The sequence below is a fragment of the Mobula birostris genome, chromosome 23 (assembly GCF_030028105.1).
Source record: "Mobula birostris isolate sMobBir1 chromosome 23, sMobBir1.hap1, whole genome shotgun sequence".
NCBI lineage: Eukaryota > Metazoa > Chordata > Chondrichthyes > Myliobatiformes > Myliobatidae > Mobula > Mobula birostris.
In genome coordinates this window covers 8656542-8676318 of record NC_092392.1, presented here as the reverse complement: position 1 = coordinate 8676318, position 19777 = coordinate 8656542, and the positions used below count along the sequence as shown (strand labels likewise).

The 19777-nt window shown below is 40.4% G+C and overlaps 1 protein-coding gene across 1 annotated transcript in view; it reads right to left on the bottom strand.

Moving 5' to 3' along the window:
- The window catches only part of tnpo3 (transportin 3), a 59593-nt gene that overhangs the window by 14887 nt on the left and 24929 nt on the right, over nt 1-19777 (bottom strand). The window contains exons 15-21 of the mRNA XM_072241677.1: nt 15092-15152; nt 9642-9782; nt 7260-7376; nt 5655-5749; nt 4924-5080; nt 3565-3732; nt 1712-1824 (exon numbers count right to left, since the gene is read on the bottom strand). Coding sequence (XP_072097778.1) covers nt 1712-1824; nt 3565-3732; nt 4924-5080; nt 5655-5749; nt 7260-7376; nt 9642-9782; nt 15092-15152 — 852 coding nt within the window. The remainder of the gene's footprint in view (nt 1-1711; nt 1825-3564; nt 3733-4923; nt 5081-5654; nt 5750-7259; nt 7377-9641; nt 9783-15091; nt 15153-19777) is intronic.

The following is a 19777-nucleotide window of genomic DNA, read 5'->3' as shown; positions in this document are numbered from 1 at the left end:
AGAGTATTTCCTAGACAGCAGACATGCAAGAAATCAGTTTTTCCTCTACAGAATAGAGCCTGACCTGCCATGCATTATGAACATTTTCTATTCTTGTCTCATGATGACTCTTTGTTTTAACCAAGTGTTAGAGATACAATTTGCAACAGGCCCTTCTAGCCCTTTGAGCTACGCAGCCCAGCAACCATTGACCAATTAACCTACTCGGTACCCCTCATGACTATGGGAGGAAACCAGAGCACGCACAGAAAACGTCCACATTCCAAAGGAAGCATGTAAAGACTCCTTACAGAGGACTGAACTCCAATCTCCAACACCCTGAGCTGCAATAGCATCGTGCTAACTGATGCGCTCACACACTTTACTCCGTGATAAGCTTCCTGAGGCAGTGAGGGAGGATTTGGCACCAAGGACACCCCATTATCGTGAGGTGCTCCCTCAGGGAGCATCACTGCTGCCTGTGGGCATTTCTAGCCAGTACTGAGAAGAACTGCTGCTGAAGAGTGTAGGTGTGTGACTGAAGATTCGGGAAGGCTACAGGGTGAACAGCTAATAAAACTTGTCTGAAGGGGGAAGAAATGCACTTGCATGGAGAGAAAGTTTTATAAACTGACGTAATGCTGATTTAAAAGGGCATGTAGTGCATTCCAACATCGTCTTTGGCAACGGTCAGGTTGGCTTAGATAGGAAAAGCCCAATACCTTGGATAGGGGTCAGGTTTGGATTTGCTATCATCTGTGTTTTGTTTAAAATCTGAACAGACTTCTAACACTCATGAGATTTCAAGCCATTGCTGACTTCATATTGTGCAAGCTCAAGCGTTGGAAACATCATTCATTCGAGTCATAACCTGCACAGAATCAGCAACTCTCCCTATGTACAGACTTCACAACCAGCTTCCACTCTTAATATTCAGCTCTCAAGCAAGTCTGATCATGTTTCAGATTTCCAGTATTGAATGATTTCCTTCCTTTTAACCAGGTTCTCTTTCTTCAAATGTTCAACGAAAACAGGTTAGTCTACATTACAAGACGGGAAAGTTCTGGAAGTTCAGTGTAAATTTTCAAGCACCACTCTGTTATTTTACCATGCATCAGGGCGAATTGCATGAAAAGCAAATTGGTTGGCTGAGATGCATTAAAGCTATCACTAAGCTGAATTACTGAGAAACTCAGCATTTCTGGGGAATATTGTGCCCTAACACTATGTCAGAGAAATGTGCAATAAGAAAGAACCCCACCAAGTTAATTCATTATCTAAATGTGCTCACGGTAGATATATGGGTCCAACTTGTCTCACAGCTCTTGATGGCTTTTTAAAAATACAAATAATCAATTTAACCATTAAAGGACAATTAGCTGCTAATTGCAAACAAGAGTTCAAATCAAACAATCTTCTTAACTAGTTTATGTCACCTGTCTCTCTTTTCCCCCTCAGTTCCCTTGATGTTGAAAATGCTGACAAAAATCACCCCTTAAAATCTTTTAAATCCAGGCATATAACCCCAGTTGTGTAAAAAGAAAGACATTGCAGTTTGTAGTATTGGTGATGCAATGTCATACAATAAAATGCACCTATATTACATCAATTTCAAGTAATTTACTGACTATAAAATTTAATGGGATAGTCAAGGATGTAAAATGAACTTTGTATTTTGTGACATTTTTGGCTTAGCAGGCCCATTGAGCAGCTGCACCTACATCGCTCTCACCTCGTGACTTGCTTATGGAAGTCCGTCAGCTGCTTGTGTGTAACCGTGACAGCACCCCCTGCTGTCTCCTTAGGTAATGACTTGAGTGAAGCTTCTAACCATCTGCAAAATGTCTGGAGGAAGCAAAAATTGTTCAGTTTATGGAACTGCAAAAATACAGCAAAGTTATGGAGTGAATATGATTAACATATTTTCTAAATTTTAAGAGACAGGGAGGATAGTTTAAGTTTAAAAAGATTCCCCAGGGTCCAGAGTGATAATGAACACCATCAACTTGTGTTTGCCAAGTGCAACCCTAACCCTCTAAACCACTAACACATTGACAAGTGGAAAGGCAAAATGCTATTATTCTTTACAAACCCAGATGCAATACTTTAGTAATAAATTAAAAACTTTCCCATGGATGTGGAAAAAGGCAGGTGGAGCCAAGTGGGGGGAGAAGGTGAAGGTGGAGACAGCTACTGGAAGGTGATGATCACAAATGCTAGAAACTGATAAGTAATGAAGGTGATAACAAGAACCATAAAGGAGAGACAGGTTGCAAATGGAACCCCATTCTACTCTCAGTCACGATGCTGCTTCACCTACTGAATTGGTTTTATTTCCTCGCTCCAGATTGCAACAACTGTGGTCTCTTGTGCATACATGCACTTCGAGTCTTTTGGTATAATTTCTTGGAAGTATCATTAAACTAATATGACCGATAACCTGGAAAGCTCCAAACACTTAGCAGTGAACAGGGAAGAGTTTAATGTTTAACTTGACTGGCCCAACACCTCCAGAATTACAAGACGAAACATTTCTCATACCTCATATTCTGATGATACAAGGAGGCCACTGAGCCAACTTTCTCATCAGTCCTTTTCCCCACTTAAATCCCTCAACCTGGGGTCCACAGACCCCTTGCTTAAATGGTATTGGTCCACAGCATAAAAAAGTTTGGGAACCCCCCCACTCTAATCCAATCACATACCCCACCAACTCTCCTGCTGCCTATCCACATGAGTGGCAATTTACAGTAGTCAGCTAATTGCTACCCATTATTTGTGTTTTCGAAGACCAGAGCACTTGGGAGTATGTACAAACTCCACTAAGACAGCACCCCCAAGTCAGATTGAACCCCGGTTGTCAAACCCGGGTGCTATATGACAAAACAGATATCTTAGTTGTGCTGAAGCTTGGTTCTTTTTCCAGTGCAAACACTTGAATTACAAATTTGTCCCTAAAACCATACCGAGCCCAGACAAGCCACTCCATTACTTAGTGAGTTGGAATGAAAAATCTCTTTGGCAGACCACATGTGGTCTGCTTGAAAAGCTGAACTGTCCAGCAGGAACTGGACAATTATGCAAAGCTACCCAATTCAGCAAGTACCTGTTTGTGTGAAGAGAACAGAGAAGCTAGGATCATACTCTAGCATAAGAGGAAGAAGAAAGATGCTTAGTATCCAGGGATAGATTTAAAGTAATTTTAAGTGTTAGGAGAAAGTTTTTAAATTTAGTGAACTGCTCTTATTTAGAGTGCACTGTCTGCATAGATGGTGGAGGCAGATGCAATAGTAACTTGGAAAAGGGAACTGAATACATGACAGGAGAAAATTTAAAAATTGCCAAAATATAGGCAGGGAAAAGCCAAAAGTGAGACTAATTGTATGGTAGTAGTCAAATGGCTTCATTCTGTGCTGTAAATTCTGAGATGACGCAATCTTACTTGATGGTTACCTAAAGGGAGGGAAGTGAAATGGAAGAAGTTGCCCACCATCACCCACACCATGGCTGCCCTGTGCAACCCCTCCATTCCTATGTCAGTTTAATAGTCAGTGGAATAGTCAGTAAATGTCAGTGGAACCTTACCGCTCTGTCAATCTGCATTATTTCCCACATAACCTCCGCTAGATCTGGTAGGGTATATGGGGGCAGGCAGAAGCACACAGCTTGAAGAAGCTGATTGACCAGTTGCTGTCCGTGCTGGGCCAGCACTTGCTTGATCAAAGCCTCTCGCAGTTCAAAATCATCCTCGTGCTGTGGAAACAGGACTGATTACTTAATTTTGTTCTGCCACCAAAGTGAGGTTGTTATACAGCTGTGGTCGTATCTGCAAACTCTTAAAATTAGGAAATTTACTTCTGGGTGTGAATTCTATATTACAGAATCAGGTTTAATATCACCAGCATATGTCTTGATATTTGTTAACTTTGCAGCAGCAGTACAATGCAATACATGACAACAGAGAAAAAAAGCAGGAAATTAAAATAATGTAGTGAGGTAGTGTTCACAGATTCAAAGTCCATTCAGAAATCGAATGGCAGAGGGAGAAAAGCTGTTCCTGAATCGTTGAGTGTATGCCTTCAGGCTTCTGTACCACCTCTCTGCTGGTAGCAAAGAGAAGAGGACATGTCCTGGGTGGTGGGGCATGATGGACACCACATTTCTGAGGCACTGCTCCTTGAGGACAGCCTGGTCACTACAGAGGTTAGTGCTCATGATGGAACTGGCTAATGGTAAACAAATATTAAGAAAGGGTCATCTAGTCAAGAACTAGTTCTGGGGATGATACTGTTTGGGTTTTATTAGATTTCTATCAGATGAATGACTATTGTTGAGACTATTTGGTTTCAGTATCTTTTGGTGACCACTTGCAAAGTTAGCATTAATCCCCCACCCCCATTGCCCTTGAGAAGGCTGTAGCCAGTCACCGTTTTGAACCTCTACAGTCATTCAGTGGAGTTACTTCCACAGCGAAGTTGGCAGGGCCTCAGTGATAAAGAAGAAACAGCAATATATACCAGAGACAAGATGATGTGTGACTTAGAAGAAACCTGCGGATAGCGGTTCTTCCAATGTGCCTGCTATTCTTACTCTTCTTGGTGGTAGGGGTTGTGAGTTTGGGAGAATGAGTCTTTAAGAGAAAATGCTGTGCATTCAGTAGATGATATACACAGTAACCATCAGTATACTAGTGGAGGAAGGAGTGAATACACTGGGAAACATCTGTATGGATACCAGAAAAATACTTTTTCAGAAATATCATGGGATCATTAACATTACATGAATAGACGATCAGCCACAACTTTACTCAAGTGATGGAGCTTCTGCTCACCCCAATAACATGTTGAAGTTTTGGGCAAACTTGAGAAAACTTCTGAGTGCAACCCACTTAATGTTCAGTCAACCAGAGTTTGTGAACTCAAATCAATTGTGTCTCTGACTTACATCTTTAGCAACCCCTGTGTGGATAAGATCCCGCAAGAATTTCATGATACTGCAGTTAGCGTCCCGGTGGTCGAGGATGACAGCTGCGATAGCACAGTTCAATATATGAATGATGATTTGACTTTGGAGAAGTGTAGTTGGACTCCGTTGAATAAACCTACACAGGAGAAAAATCAAAACAGAACCAGAGAAGTACTTGAAATTAAGTAGTTTTGGACCTCAAATCATAAAGTTGGATTAAAGACACTGGAGAAGTTGCAAGGAAAAAAAAACTATAAGAATAAGATGGTATAATCATCAGAAAAGACAGAAGGGATGTACTAGAAACGGTTACAAATATCAAAGCAGAGTTTAATAGGACAGATGTATTTATAAGGGGGTCCTACATTGTTAGTTGTGGGTCAGACTAATACTAGGAAAAATACGACAGAATCACATAATAATTCACTTTAAAAAAAACTCCGGACAAAATACTTTGCTTAGGTCGTGATTAGAATTTGGAGTATTCAGGAAGTCGGAATGAATCGCACCGATGTAGTTAAGGGGAAAAAGATACACAAACTGGAACAGCTTCACCGATTAATTCCACAGCAGCCTATGTCATTAACAGAGGATGAATGCTGGAGCAATATCTTGTAAGAGAGGTACCTTCCTGGAAAAGATCAGCGAACAAGGCAACTATTCCATGTAAACCCACTACAGAAAGTAGTGAAATAGATTCCTCAATGTACCTGGTTGCCAGGCGGAAAAGATCGTCCACTGTGTCTGGGTGATCCCGAAGGCCATTTGGTTGTTCAAGAAGCTGAAAAGTTGGCATACACAAGGCCTGCAAAGAAAGACATGCAGAAGAATGTAACTGTTTCCTGTGCGCCCACAGAGGGCAGATCAATACTGGAATTGCCGTCTGCTTTATTGCTTTCAACCTTGAGATACTAAAGGATACTATCTCAGGGTTCCAATTTGCTCATTCACCCTTAACCCCACACACATCCTACAAGTTTCAACAGACCAACTAACCATAGAACAACAACTCAGTCTAATCTATCCTTTTTTAACAAACCTTCTAGAGGGAAATCTGGATAGTAATTGCAGGTGGGAATGCTGGCCAATTTTTCCCAGTCTCTCACAAAACGATTTGACATCCAAATAAAAAGAGCAGCTCTGCCAACCCCTCCACTTAGATCAACTAACCTTGCAGTGCCCGGAATTGGACCTGGTATCTTCAGTACTACAGGTCCCAATATAACCGCAGGCATTGTGCCTTCAAGTTAATAATTTTCACTATAAAATCCAGCATCAAGTACTTACCTTTTAGAATGTCATCTTTCATTTTGTGCGCGTATATTTTGTTTGAGCATTCAGTGCTCATATCAGATTTCCTTCCTTACAAACATTAACAGGATGATTGCAATGTTGAAGCAGAACCACATGCCCTTGATTTATTTCCTTCCTGAATTTGTTCATACCAGAGAAACTGTATGTAAGATGAAGAACTATTTCTTCTGGTATGAACTTCCCAGCAGTCAGAGTGAAAGTAACACATGCACAAAATGCTGGAGGAACTCAGTAGGTCAGGCAGCATCAATGGAGAGGAATAAAGAGCCGAAGTTTCAGGCTGAGGCTCTTCATCAGGACCGAAAGGGGATTTTTCTGACTGTAACACATTCATCCAGCTGTGGTGAGTTCAGCTCCCTACACCAAGAAGACATGTTTTTACTAGATGAACTCTAGCAGAGGAACAAAGCTATGATACAACATGTTACTGAAGTTGGGAGATGCGGATAACAGGGATCAAATCAAAAATTAATAGTTGCCTGATACTGAGGATACAGAGCGTTTCACAGATATGTATCTCTCTAGCCTAACTGTCAGTACTTGACACTTGATCAGGAACCCAATCCTACAAAAGTTTAAAGACCTACTTGCCTTTCAAAGGACAGTGCACAATACCAATAACATTATAGTGACTTGAACACTGTATAATCGCTGAGGTTCATCAGGGCCAAAATCCAAAGAAAATTCCACACTGAGTCACATAAGCACATACCAGGACAGGTAACTATGGTCAAAAAGGGAAATTTTAAGCAGTGCCAAATTGGAGGAAAGTTGTTGAAGGGTGGCGGGGGGGGGGGGGGGGAGAAGAGAGGAGAGGTCAGCTCTAATACAGTTAAAAACACATTGCCAATGTTAGATGTGATGAAATTACAGGAAGAAGCGCAGGCTGCCCAGCCCAACTAACCATACTCATATGAAAAGCAATTCCAACGTACCACTTCCTGATGTTCTCAGCCAAATCTTTCATGGAGTCCAGGCTCAGCAACAGAACTGTTTCTTACCTGCACCATGTCTAGTAATCCCTGCCGACATCCTTCCTCCATTCCATATTCATCCACCAGAATACTGCCGAGGTAGAGAAAGCAAGAATGTGGGTGTACTCGATACACGTTCACCATCTACACAGGAAGGAAGAATTAGAAAATGTAAGGGAGATGGTATCAACATTGCTCTCACCACCACAGCCTGGAATACTCAGTGGCCACTTTATTAGGTACACCTGCCCATTAATGCAAATACGTATCACAACGGCCAATTGCATGGCAGAAACTCAGTGCATCAAAGCATGCAGAAATGGTCAAGAGGTTCAGTTGTTGTCCAGACCAAACATCAAAATGGGGAAGAAATTTGATCTAAGTGACTTTGACCATGGAATGACTGTTGGTGCCAGATGGGGTTGTTTAAGTATTTTGTATTATGAGGAAAGAAGCCTAATCCGTGGAGAAGGTGACTGAGAGGCGACTTTACAAGAACATTAAACAACAGAGAGCACAAGAAAGCTAAGACTGGAAAGAGTGTTGCCTGTAGGTCTTTCAAATATCCAAATATTTCAGTATGGCACTACAGAGAGAAAAAACAATAATGCTGCTTGATAAACTTCACAATTAAGTTCTTGATCTTAATTTATTTATTTTTAATTAGGGATGCAGTGCAGAACAGGCCCTCACAGCCCTTTGACCTGTGCTGCCAGCAAACCGCCAAGTTAACTTCAGCCGAATCCAGGGACAATTTACAAAGACCAATTAACCTACTAACCAGTGCACCTTCGGATTGTGGGAGGAAACCGGAACACCTGGAGGAAACCCATGTGTTCATGGGCAGGACCTACTGACTCCTTAAAGCTGACATCAGAATTGAACTCCAAACTCCTATACCCCGAGCTACAATAGCGTCATGCTTACTGCTACGCCACCACAGCACCCACATAATACTTTCACAGACAGCTTTTCGGGTGATGTACAATGCAGCTTTAATATGATTAAAAGATAGTGATACAACTCCTGGCTAATGAAGAGAACTGTGACTCATGCGTCAAAAGGCTTATCTCATTGAAATCCTTTACAGTTTGGAAAGGTAGGTGTAACACTCACCCACAATCTATGTACAATTAAGAATGCCTGGAACACTGAGAATGGTCTGGTCTGCTCTCCTTTCTCAGTCAATGAGTCAAGCAGGCTAATATATTGTAAATTGCATTAAATCAAATCAAATCATATGAAAATATATAAAAATGCATTGTTAATTTTGGTGCTGGGATCAATCATATGCCAAGTTCCATTCAACCAACTTCTCCAAGATGTTGCTCCTGTAGCACCTGGAAAAATAAATGCGCTGAAACTGAATTATTTAACGTTACAACATTACCCTCTGGTGGTAGAAAGAATATTGCAACAGAGCTGTATTTCCAGAAATCCGAGATCATTAATGGAATGGTGTGTGTTCCTTTTCTGCAAATAGTTCAATCTAAATGAAGGACTGAGGAGCACCTTGGCTGGCTGAACATGATTTCAGGATCATGACTCAGGGACCCCAATACTCTAGCAGGTATTATCTTCTAAATTCCCTTCCAACACACAAGCTATGGAGAAGACAATATTTATTTTCAGGGACACCAGGAGAGATAGTAAGTTTCCGGAGTGAAGAATTCATTTAATTTCGAAGTCAGTAATACGTTCTTCAGTTCTCACCACTTGTGGCTACATGCATACTAATACAGAATGAAGAAGAAGAAGAATATGCCAGTTCTTTGAGTGGTAAATGACATCCTCCAGGAAAGCCAAAAGCTCTCAAGAAACTTGATGCCGTCCAAAAAAAGTCAGCTTGATTGACAAGCCGTCAACCACTCCGGCACTCATTCCATCCAACACTGGCTACAGCACAGACCGACTACAGTGCACACCAAGTAAAAAATGTACAGCAGCTACTAAGACAAATAATGCATTATCTTGTCTTGAAAAAAAATGTCAAGATACCAATCTTACATTAGGATTATTGGGCTCAACATAGTAGGTTACGATGTCCTTTGTAATAAGTAAAAAAGAGATAAATTCATCACTCTAACATTTTACTGTCTTTCACCATGAGGATATACACTATGTCCAATCCATGGCTTATATACGAACAGAGAACTGTGAAGATGATATGTGCTATAATACTAGGGTACCTCAATCAGGGCCTTTCATCATCACGATCCACTAGCACTTTCACCAGAAACATAAACCATCACAATCAAGCTACGCATGTACTGTACATTGAAATGCAACAATTTTAAGATACTGACAAAAGCAAGCAAAACATAAACTTAAGAAACCGGTCTCCCACTTCCCCACCTCCCCCTGCCCCTCAACATCACATTACATTAGAAGTGTTCAAACCCAACCTACCTGAGTGACCAGAGGCTGAAGTAATGCTGCAGAGCCTTTCCCCACACAACGTACAGCAAATCGTAAACACCGGCAGCAACGCTCCACAATCCGATTGTCCGCTTGGTGTTTGTTCAAAGTTTCAGATAAGACAGGCCAGATCTTTTTCAAAAAAAAAGAGGCGGTGGTGGGAAATACACTGTATTTACAGAATGAACAACAGAAAACCAAGAACATGGAATTTGCATTGTAGGTTGATCAGCATCAGAGAACCTTATAAACAAAAAACAAATGGAGCCGGAATAGGCTATACTGCCTTTCAAGCCTGCTCTGCCATTAAGAACATAGCTGAGCTTCTCCTCAGCACCATTACCCAACACTACAACCCTCGATTCCTTGAATAACCAGAATGACTGAGCCTCCACAATTCTCTGGGGCAGAGAATGCCAAAGGTTCATCAACATCTGAGTGAAGAAATTTGCCCTCATCTGAGCTCTAAATGGTTTACCTTTATCTTTGAGTCCTTCCCTGCATCAAGTCTTTCAATTTCATTGAACTCTCCTTACATTCTGTATTGAAGAATACAGTACCAGTCTATCCAATCTTTCCTCAAAAGACAACCTCGCCAGGCCCGGAACAAGTCTATGAATGTTATTTAAACCATTGCCTTTATATTCTTATATTGATGGGCAATGAAGTCTGTCCTTGCCACTGACAGTCTTATACCAAAAAAATGGAGTCTACATGGACAGAGAATTTTAAGTATGATGCTGAGATACATCCTAGGATGTACTGGGACATATCATCAGTGATGTAACCTGGGGTCATTAGGTGTGTCGAGTCTTTCAACATCAGACACTGTCGCCCAGGTGACCCAGCCAGGATCGATCAGGCCTTGACTTGTAACCCAGCAGCATTAGTCCACAGGTCACACCTCCTGACCCACAGCCATCCGCAGACTCGTTCAGCTGCCTCTGTGACAGTCCTGATGGTTCTTTTCTTTGCAGCCCCCTTAATGCCAAGGAGGAAGTAGGTTCTGCACAGAGTAGCCAGCAAAACCTCTACACCCAACTTCAATAGGCTCCCATTGTGCCCTGCACTCCTGTCTCTGGCTCTGCTCTACCATCTCCTGGTACTAAGCTTTCTTACACTCAAACACCTCCTCATCCAGTCTTCCTTAAGAACTGCCAGTTCTACCATAACCACCTGCTTCGAGTTTGTGACCATGTCAGACCTCAGGGATGATGATGTGATGAAGTCAGGGAATCTCAATATGATGAAAAGGTTGGTTAAGAGATATTAAGAAAGAGGAGTTGAAGGAAATGACAATAAAAAAAAACGAGTGAATGATAAACACGAGAAATTCTGCAGATGCTCGAGATCCACACAAAATACTGAAGAAACTCAAGCAGATCAGGTGAGACCTGCTGAGATTCTCCAAAAGACTGAAAGACTGGATTGAGAGGCAAGTTGAGAAAATCAGGTGAAATGATGAGCAGGTTTAATGAAATGAATGCAGTTCACTCAGCCCAGTCCTTACCCAAACAAAACCAATGTCAGATGTTCTCCCCATGGGCAAGGACTGAGGTAAGTGAAGGAGTCATGAATACCTAGCTGATCTGCAAAACCAGTGCTCATATTTTGCAGCTTCCTATTTGAAAGGCTCAGTTTCTTGTGAATAAATACACCCAGCTGTCAGGAAAGCCTTCTTTTGTGAAAGAGCACAGAAATCATAGGAATTTGCTAACAATGCATTAAAAACAATACAGAATCCACCCTTGCAAAATACTGGGTGCAAGTTCACACTCAGGATTATTTACTTCACTCTGCCTTCTTATTGGCTTGGTGTGCAGGAAAAAAATCAAAAAATGCCGGACTGCTGCAAAAACTAGATGACTGATGCCCATTAGGCAAGTAAATCCCTTGCCATTGTCTAAACCAGACGTAATGGCATACATGCCTTCCCTAGTTAAAGCACTGGGAATAAAAGTTAAGTAGTCATGTTGCAGCTGCATGAAGCTTTAGGTAGGGTACATATGGAGGATGCACAAAAGGTTTATCAGGATGTTGCCTGGGTTGCAGTACTTAGCAGTAAGAGGAGGTTAGACAAACTTGTGTGCGCTGGAGCACCAGAGGTCAAAGAACAATCTGAAAGAAGTATATAAAATTTCAGAAGGCATAAGAGATAGACAGGGTCTTTTTTACATAGGTAGTCAAGGGCATAATTGTGAGGTGAGAGGGGGAGAGGGAAAGTTCAAAGGAGACGTACAAGGAAAGTGTAGTTCTGTGTGTGTGAGAGTAAAATTATTTTTTTTATATAAACATAGTGAGTGGCAAGTGCCTGGAATTGGTGGTAGACAGATACAATAGTGAAGTTTAAGAGGCATTCAGACAGATACAGAAGTGGGGAATGGACTATCTACAGGCAGATGGATTAGTTTAAATTGGCATCATGGTGGGACAAAGGGCTTTTTGCTGCACTGTACTCTTCTATAATTCTTATACATGGTGTATGTTTAAACAAGAAATCCAGAGTACATACAACAATAAATGTGGCCTAGATGCCATTAAAAGAACCTCAAGAGTTAAATATATTAATTATCCTGTTCTCGTGAATTACACAAATTTATCTCATTGCAATACCTGAATGGCTGAATCCAAGGATCTGTAATGCTCGAGTGAACTAATTACATGTACATCCAGTATCTGATCAAATCCCTGATTGCTGGGGCATTGCTTCTTTTACTCAACTACAGATTTAGACTTGAGAGAGAAGCAAAATGGTGCTTTATCAAGTAAAAACACCAATCACTAACTGTTGTTTTGTGAATATGTCAATCTTTGCAAGAAATATCCTTCAAATCAATACCTCAAAGAGAAACGGGTAGTGTGAGCGTTAACTGACCAGGATCTAACAGCTCCCCTACCCATTTCAATCAGTAACCAGGCAGTCAAGCAAAAGCTTTGGTTCAGTTTCTTATCAATGGGAAGGAACTTCACCTGTGTGGCTCTCCCTCCTGGAGAAGTGTTTTAATCTGTGACTCAGCTGAACAGCTAGAAAATTGCAGGGTTCGTTTAATTTAATTAAATCTAATAAAAACTTTCTGGAAAATAATAGATCAAAATTTGTTAGTGTGAGCAACCTCAGCTCATTACTGACCCAGGAGTAAAGCCTGAACTTATTTTTTTCTGTCTGTAGAACTCCAGGTGTCAACTGGCTGTTAAAACCCCACTTGACAGCAGGGTGACACAGGCCAGGAAAATAACAGCCACCTAAGCCAGTCTCCTATTTAGCTGATTATTGTCAAATCTGTCAAAAATACAAATGATTTCTTATCACTTTGTCACTCTTGAATAATGAAAAATTTAAGGTTAAAAACTTGTTAAAAATAAAAAATATCTACCTAAACTGTCCAAAAGTTTGTTCCCTGGTACTCACTCTACTTCTTTGTATGCAAGTAAATGGAATTGCTGACAATACCAAATCTAAGCTAACAAGGGATGCCGCCCAGGGAAATCACAACTCTGTACTCCCACACTGAGTTTCAGATCACAATTCCTTGTGGAAAATCATTAACAGGTGAGACCATTCAGTTTGAGATTTCCATATGCACCTACAGGTCTAATAAATGGGTAGACAATAAATGGCTGGACAATTCTGATTTGATGGAGACAGACGTGAAAGCACAGAGGAACATCTGGAGAAATTTCTGAAACGCCAGTTCACTGCCGTTGTTACTGCGCGACCCAGAAATCTTCCGGAGGGAAGGCCCCAAAATCCCCAGCTTTGCCTGCTGCTGGTGACCGAGATTGAGGTCGAATCCTTCAGATAGAGATGGTGCTCAGTACTCAGTGTGAGAAGGCTGATCGGAGGCTCGAAGTTTTCAGATGACTCAGAGTCGGACTGTAGTCAGGCATGGCAGGGAGAGTTTTCTTCCTTCTCCCGTCTGTGTGAGATGTGGGACATTTGAGAGACTTTGAACTTTTTACTGTGCCATGGACTGTTCTTGATTAAGTTATGGTATTGTTGCACTGTTGTAACTATATGTTATAATTATGTGGTTTTGTTAGTTTTTTCAGTCTTGGTTTGTCCTCTGTTTTGTGATATCACACCGGAGGAAATATTGTATCATTTCTTAATGCATGCATTACTAAATGACAATAAAAGAGGACTGTGTGTCTTCATAATCTAATTGATTGTTCTTATAAGGATAACACATTTCTCTGCTATATCTACTTCTGTGAGTTGGCATTTATTGAAACCAAGCAAAGGTAAACGCATCAATAGTTCTCCCCATAAGAGCAAATGAAATAGAATAGAAAACATAAGGTCACATTCATTGGAAAACTTGAACCACTAGTATTACAGAGATCATTGGCTGTGGCATGAGGATAAACATAAGAAACAATACCAAAGGTGTTCCATTTTGTCTCTCTAGCTCACTCTACTATTCAATAAGAAACTAGACGACCTTTTACCTCATCATTACTTTCTTGCACTTATTCCATATCACCCATTTCTTTATATTCACAGCCTTCTTCAGTAGAGGCTTCCAAAAATTTAGCACTGATTAAGAAATTATTCTCCCTTTTCTGAACAGACTAGTCTTTAGTAAAATATTGTTCCACATACCTCAGGCAAGGTAAGCATCAATTCAGCACTAACTGCAACCTATACCTTTCAATGGGATCGTCTCTCGTTCTTCCAGCCTCAAGGGAGTATAGACTTAGTATGTTGAATCTCGTGCAGCAAAATCTGCCATATCAGTTATCAATGCAATCCCTCTAATGCAAGAATAGCGTGCCTTGGGTAGAGAAACTAGAGGGATATAGAGTATTCTATACAGTCTCATGTGGGCGCTATATAATAGGAGCAAGATGCCTCTACTCTGACATTCTCAGGTTATAAGGACTGCAAGCTGGACATGGACTTGTCTTTGATATTGTTACTAATGCAGTCCAAGTTATGAAGGCATTACTAAATGGTGCTGGGTAGGTGAAATATGATGATAACAGAACAGCCAAATTATGCTCCAAGTTGCCATAGATTACCTCAGAGGTGAAGGTTTTGGACTTCTATGAGGAAGAGTTGTTGATTTCTGAGGTGCTGCAGAAAAGTTGCTGTAGTTCACCTATAAGTCTACAGGCATGGTGCACTGGACAATTAAGCCAAAGCCCTTCAAATTTATCTGCATCTGCAAGTCAAATTAAAGGCACCTGGCTCTGTGATGTTGATACAACCAAGATTCAATGAAAGAAGGAATACAGTAACAATAACAAGAATGGGCATGTCAAACCACCGTCTTTCCTACCAATTTATGAAGTAAATTCCAACGTGAGGTTTGACATGGTGGTGGCAGATGTGTGGGGGTTAGAATGAAATGTCAAACAACCCAAAAACATATCCATACCCCAACAAACGACTCACCCATCAGTAGCACTGACCGTGCTGTTCTGACACATGCACTTACTTCATGTATCACCTTCTGACATGGATGCGTCTGTCCGTTTTCAACAATAGGATTTGTGTGTCTGAAAAAGCAACCAAGTTCAATAAATCATTAACATAATTCATATTACACACAAAAATACAAGGCAAAGTAACTCAAGCTTTCTTCACCATTAAATGACAACTTCACCTACGTGTAGCTAACTTTGCCCCAGATCCCTCAATTAAATTAGGAAAAGATATTCTGATCACCTTTTCCCATCGTTAATCTTTGTTAATCATAGTATATCACCCTCAGATTTCAAATCTGCAAACTGGCTGAGCACCAACTGTATATAGAGGCTTCACAATTTCATTCTTTCATGACCTGTCCCTAACTTTTTAAAGTAGGTTGGTCACCCAACAACCAATAAAAATAGTTCCTCTCCATTTACTATACTGACTTCCTGTCGTATATTAGAAATTCAATTAAAATACCCTTTTAAATATTTAGATTCCATGAAATACAATCCTGTTATCTCCTGGAATTATACATTTAGTATGGTTTTAATCACAGTTGACAGTACTCTATTTTGTACTCTGAAACAGATTCCTATCCTCCAATACTGTAGCCAAAACAATATAAAGGTGAGTATTCTATTTGTCTTTTAAATTATTTTCTAGGCATGTCCTTGACATTTTAATAATGTACAGTACACAGAATGATCACCACTCCTAACCCCTCACCTCCACATTTATTTAACCACCATTTCTTCCTGCTTTTCAGTACAGTGAGAACAATTGTTCTATCCCTTTTAGACCCCAAATGCTTTGTGTCATGTTGCATTGAAATCCATTTGCCTGCATTAAAACGTATTTTGTCACAGCTTTCCCATTCTCTTCTATGGCAATCTTAAAAAGATTTTGTCACATGTATATCAAAACACTGAAACTTACAGTGAAATGAATCTTAGATATGATAATTTCATTTTCAAGTTATCTTAAGTGTAGTTAATAATCAGTTATTTTACTAGAGTTAACAATATGTGAGGAGAAAATTACTTGAGAGAAATAAGAATTCAAGAATAGCATTTGGACACCTACTTAAAGTTAGTGTGGTTCAACATAGACAGTAAAAATAGCAAGGCCTTAGGATTACTGCAGTGCCCTCTGTAAACTTCAAGTCAGATTACCTCACTCAATAAACACATTTGTAAATGCAGGAGAGGAAAGGGGAAGTAAAAATAAAGGGAATATCATGACAAAATGTGAAAAGAAATTGTGCGCAAACTCAATTAGGTGGATTTAATTACCACTGGAATTACTTCTTGGAGATGTCTTTTCCTCATCCACTAGACTAGATAGTAATCTACGTCCACTCAATCACAGTTTATACTTGCATAGATATGCAATAATAGATGCCACTGACTTCAAATTCCTGGTCATACGAGTAAAAGCAAGAAAGCTCCTGTTCAAAAGCAGCGAAGCCTGCAGAAAACCACCAATCAGCTGTGTTATAAACCTGAGTCTTGCTCTGTCCTTAGACTCGCCATCATCACATACAGGGGCATTCCCCAAGTTGATCAGCTGACAGGCCAGTTTAATGTCTTCAAATATATTATTATTTCAGTAATGTATAATTTATATACAATTATTTTCTTCCAACTGGTTCCAGAAGTATCTAATCAGCACTAGCCTATGGGGCAGGAACTATTTCACAGAATGGCTGTATAACCTTAATAGCATTGGTGAGGCCATAGAGATAGAGGAGTTTAATGAAGCCACCAGGTTAGCACAGGCAGCAGGTTCAAGGAGCAAGCTGGGTTAAATGCAGTCCAGCCGCAACAGCAGGACAAGCGTTAAATCAGTATCCAGTTAATGCCTTTTACTGCAGGGGAAGGATTAATTAGAGTAAGAGTGTCAGAACTGTGCAGTTCCAGAGTAAAAACCCATCCTGATGTCTTACCAGATGGATTGAACAGGCAGGCAAGTACTTCACCTCATCACTGAACTGGTCCCACAACCTAGGAACTCACTCTCAAGGACTCTTCATCTCATGTTATCAATATTTACTGCTCATTTATAATTATTATTTTTTTCTTCTCTTTTTGTATTTGCACTATTTGTCGTCTTTTGTATGCCGGTTGCTTGTCCATTTTGTTGGGTGTGGTCTTTCATTGATTCTATTGTGTTTCTTGTATTGACTGTGAGTGCCCGTAAAAAAGATAAATCTCAGGGTTGTATAGGATGGCATATATGTACTTTAATAATAAATTTTCTTTGAGTAAATTTACTTTGAAGTACTGTGTGCAATCCCAATAGCAAGGCAAGTGTTAATCTTGGTGACAGTTACAGTCTGTGCTTCAACTTAAGGGTTAATCACTTAAGCACAGGTTCTGTTGTGTAAGGATGCTTAAGTGCCAAAGGAAGTGCATATTGTTGGCCCAATCATTTATTAAAAATATTTTTATTGTGAAACCTCTCCACTAGAGCTGTGGTTGGTAGTAGATATTGTAGACAAATCATCTGTATTAGTAAGGTTCCCCTTTATGCTGGCTTGGCTGATCTCAGCTGGGTCGCAGCACAAACCACATGGTTTCAACCACTGCTGAGAAGTCTTTATAAAACTAAGAGTGCAGAAGACAAATAAGGATTTGGTTTGACATTGCTGCACACTTGAAGGACAAAGGAGGTAATCAGCATTCATACAGCTGGCAGCACCAGCAGGAGAGGAATTGGTCAATTTGAGAATAAAAATAACCACCATCATCTGCTTTAAGCAGCCTTTCTTGCACTGTGATAGATAAACGCAATAGTCATCAGACTCTAGGCTGCCTAAAAAGTGATTTACATAGACAAGATATTCCTTGGCATATAGCCCAGTCCTTTCAACATTTATGAGGTGCAAATCAGAAGTGTGACGTTATTATCCATTTGGCTGACTCAGCGCAGCTCTAACTTTCAAGCCTCTCCTCTTCCAAAACAAAGGCTCCTATCCACTATCTTAAACAGTCCCTCTACCAACTGTGCAGCATGGCTGCAGTACATCATCTGCAAGATACAATGCAGCAATTTTCCAAGGTTTGTTTGACAGCACCATCCAAACCTGCAACATTATAAGTCAAAGAACTGGGCACATGGTGAATCATCCAAATCACACATTAGTCTGACATGCATTGTGAAAATCAAGAAAACATTACCTAATAATGGCAAAATATCTTCACTACATAAACTGTGCTGTTCTTGTAAAAATAAAATTGGCCACACCCAGCATAACAAAATGTCCCAAGGCTACAAGGACTAAACTGGAGGAAATGCACTGCAGATTGCTCGCCATTTGGAAACTTGCCACTAACGTGTTGGGTGTGATCCAATTTTGTTCTTCAAAACCACTAGGCCAGTGAACCACAGTAAAAAATGATCATTTGTATTCTCCCCCAAATACTCAGTTACTGGTCAATAAAATGTTCCAAGAAAAAAGGACTTCCAGTTCATTATGCCCTGTCATCCCTCTGAAAAAGCAATCCGCCTTCACTATCTTTCAGGAAGATAGCAACTGCTTGTGTAAAGTTTCTGCTCAGTTCTTTCTTTTGGTCAATTGTTATAGCCAACCTTCCTATCAACTGGGGGGAGGGGGGGGGGCGGCTTCTCATTTATTCTAGTTAAATTCTTCATAATCACGAACACCTCGATTAAGTATCCCCTAACATTCACTGCAATTCAGTTTCCCAAAGCTCTCCATTAAACTAAAATTCACTTGTCCTAGATATCATTTTCCAAAGCAAAAACAGAGACAAGAGTGCTCAACAGGCCCATCTGCAAAGAACATTTTGCAAAAACATGATCAAACCTTGCAAAAACCTATGCCCAAAAATAAACACAATACTCCAGACTGAGGCTTATTCAGACATTTGGGAAAAAGTAGCTGAACTTCTTTATTATTATTAACACAAGAGATTCTGCAGATGCTGGAAATCCAGATTAACACACACAAAATGCTAGAGGAGCTCAGCAGGTCAGGCAATTTATACGGAGAGAAATAAAGAGCTGATATTTCATGACTTTATTCCTCTTCTTTGCTATTATTCTCTTCTCTGCTATTATTTCAAATCTCTAGATTTTGCAATTTTTCTCTGAAGTAACCTTGTAGCAGAAAGGACTGACCACTGCACCATGACAAAAGTACAATCAAATACATAATTGATTCAGTATACACGCAGACCCTGCATAACACTGTCCCACAAAGTGCTAATCTATTACAACATGGTTATTCAATTCTTTATTGAATTTTTTTTTAAATGGCAACGATTCATTCTAAACAACACTTAAAACTTCTCAAGAGCGGCCGCCATTACAGTAAACATTCAATCAGCCAATGAGCGCTTTACATAAGCTCTGAGCCACTCACAGCCAATCACGTATTAGTTCACACTCTTCCTTCTCCCACATGTGTAAGCGTTCTTACTCCCTCGCCAATTTATTCCTCCTGCCCACCCATTATGTCTGGTTTTACGGCCTGCAACTTCCAGTGAGGGTAGTATATCTAAGATGTCTAGGAAAAGCATCAGCACGGATGTGAAACTGCAAATCATACGGTGTTTGGAAGCTGGTGAATGCCAGGGTGATGTTGAGGCCTCTTTGAAATTGACCATAACGATGACCAAAACAATTACAAAAAATGCAGACAAGATAAAAGCCTGGTCCCTCCTCCAAGAGGTAACCACCGCTG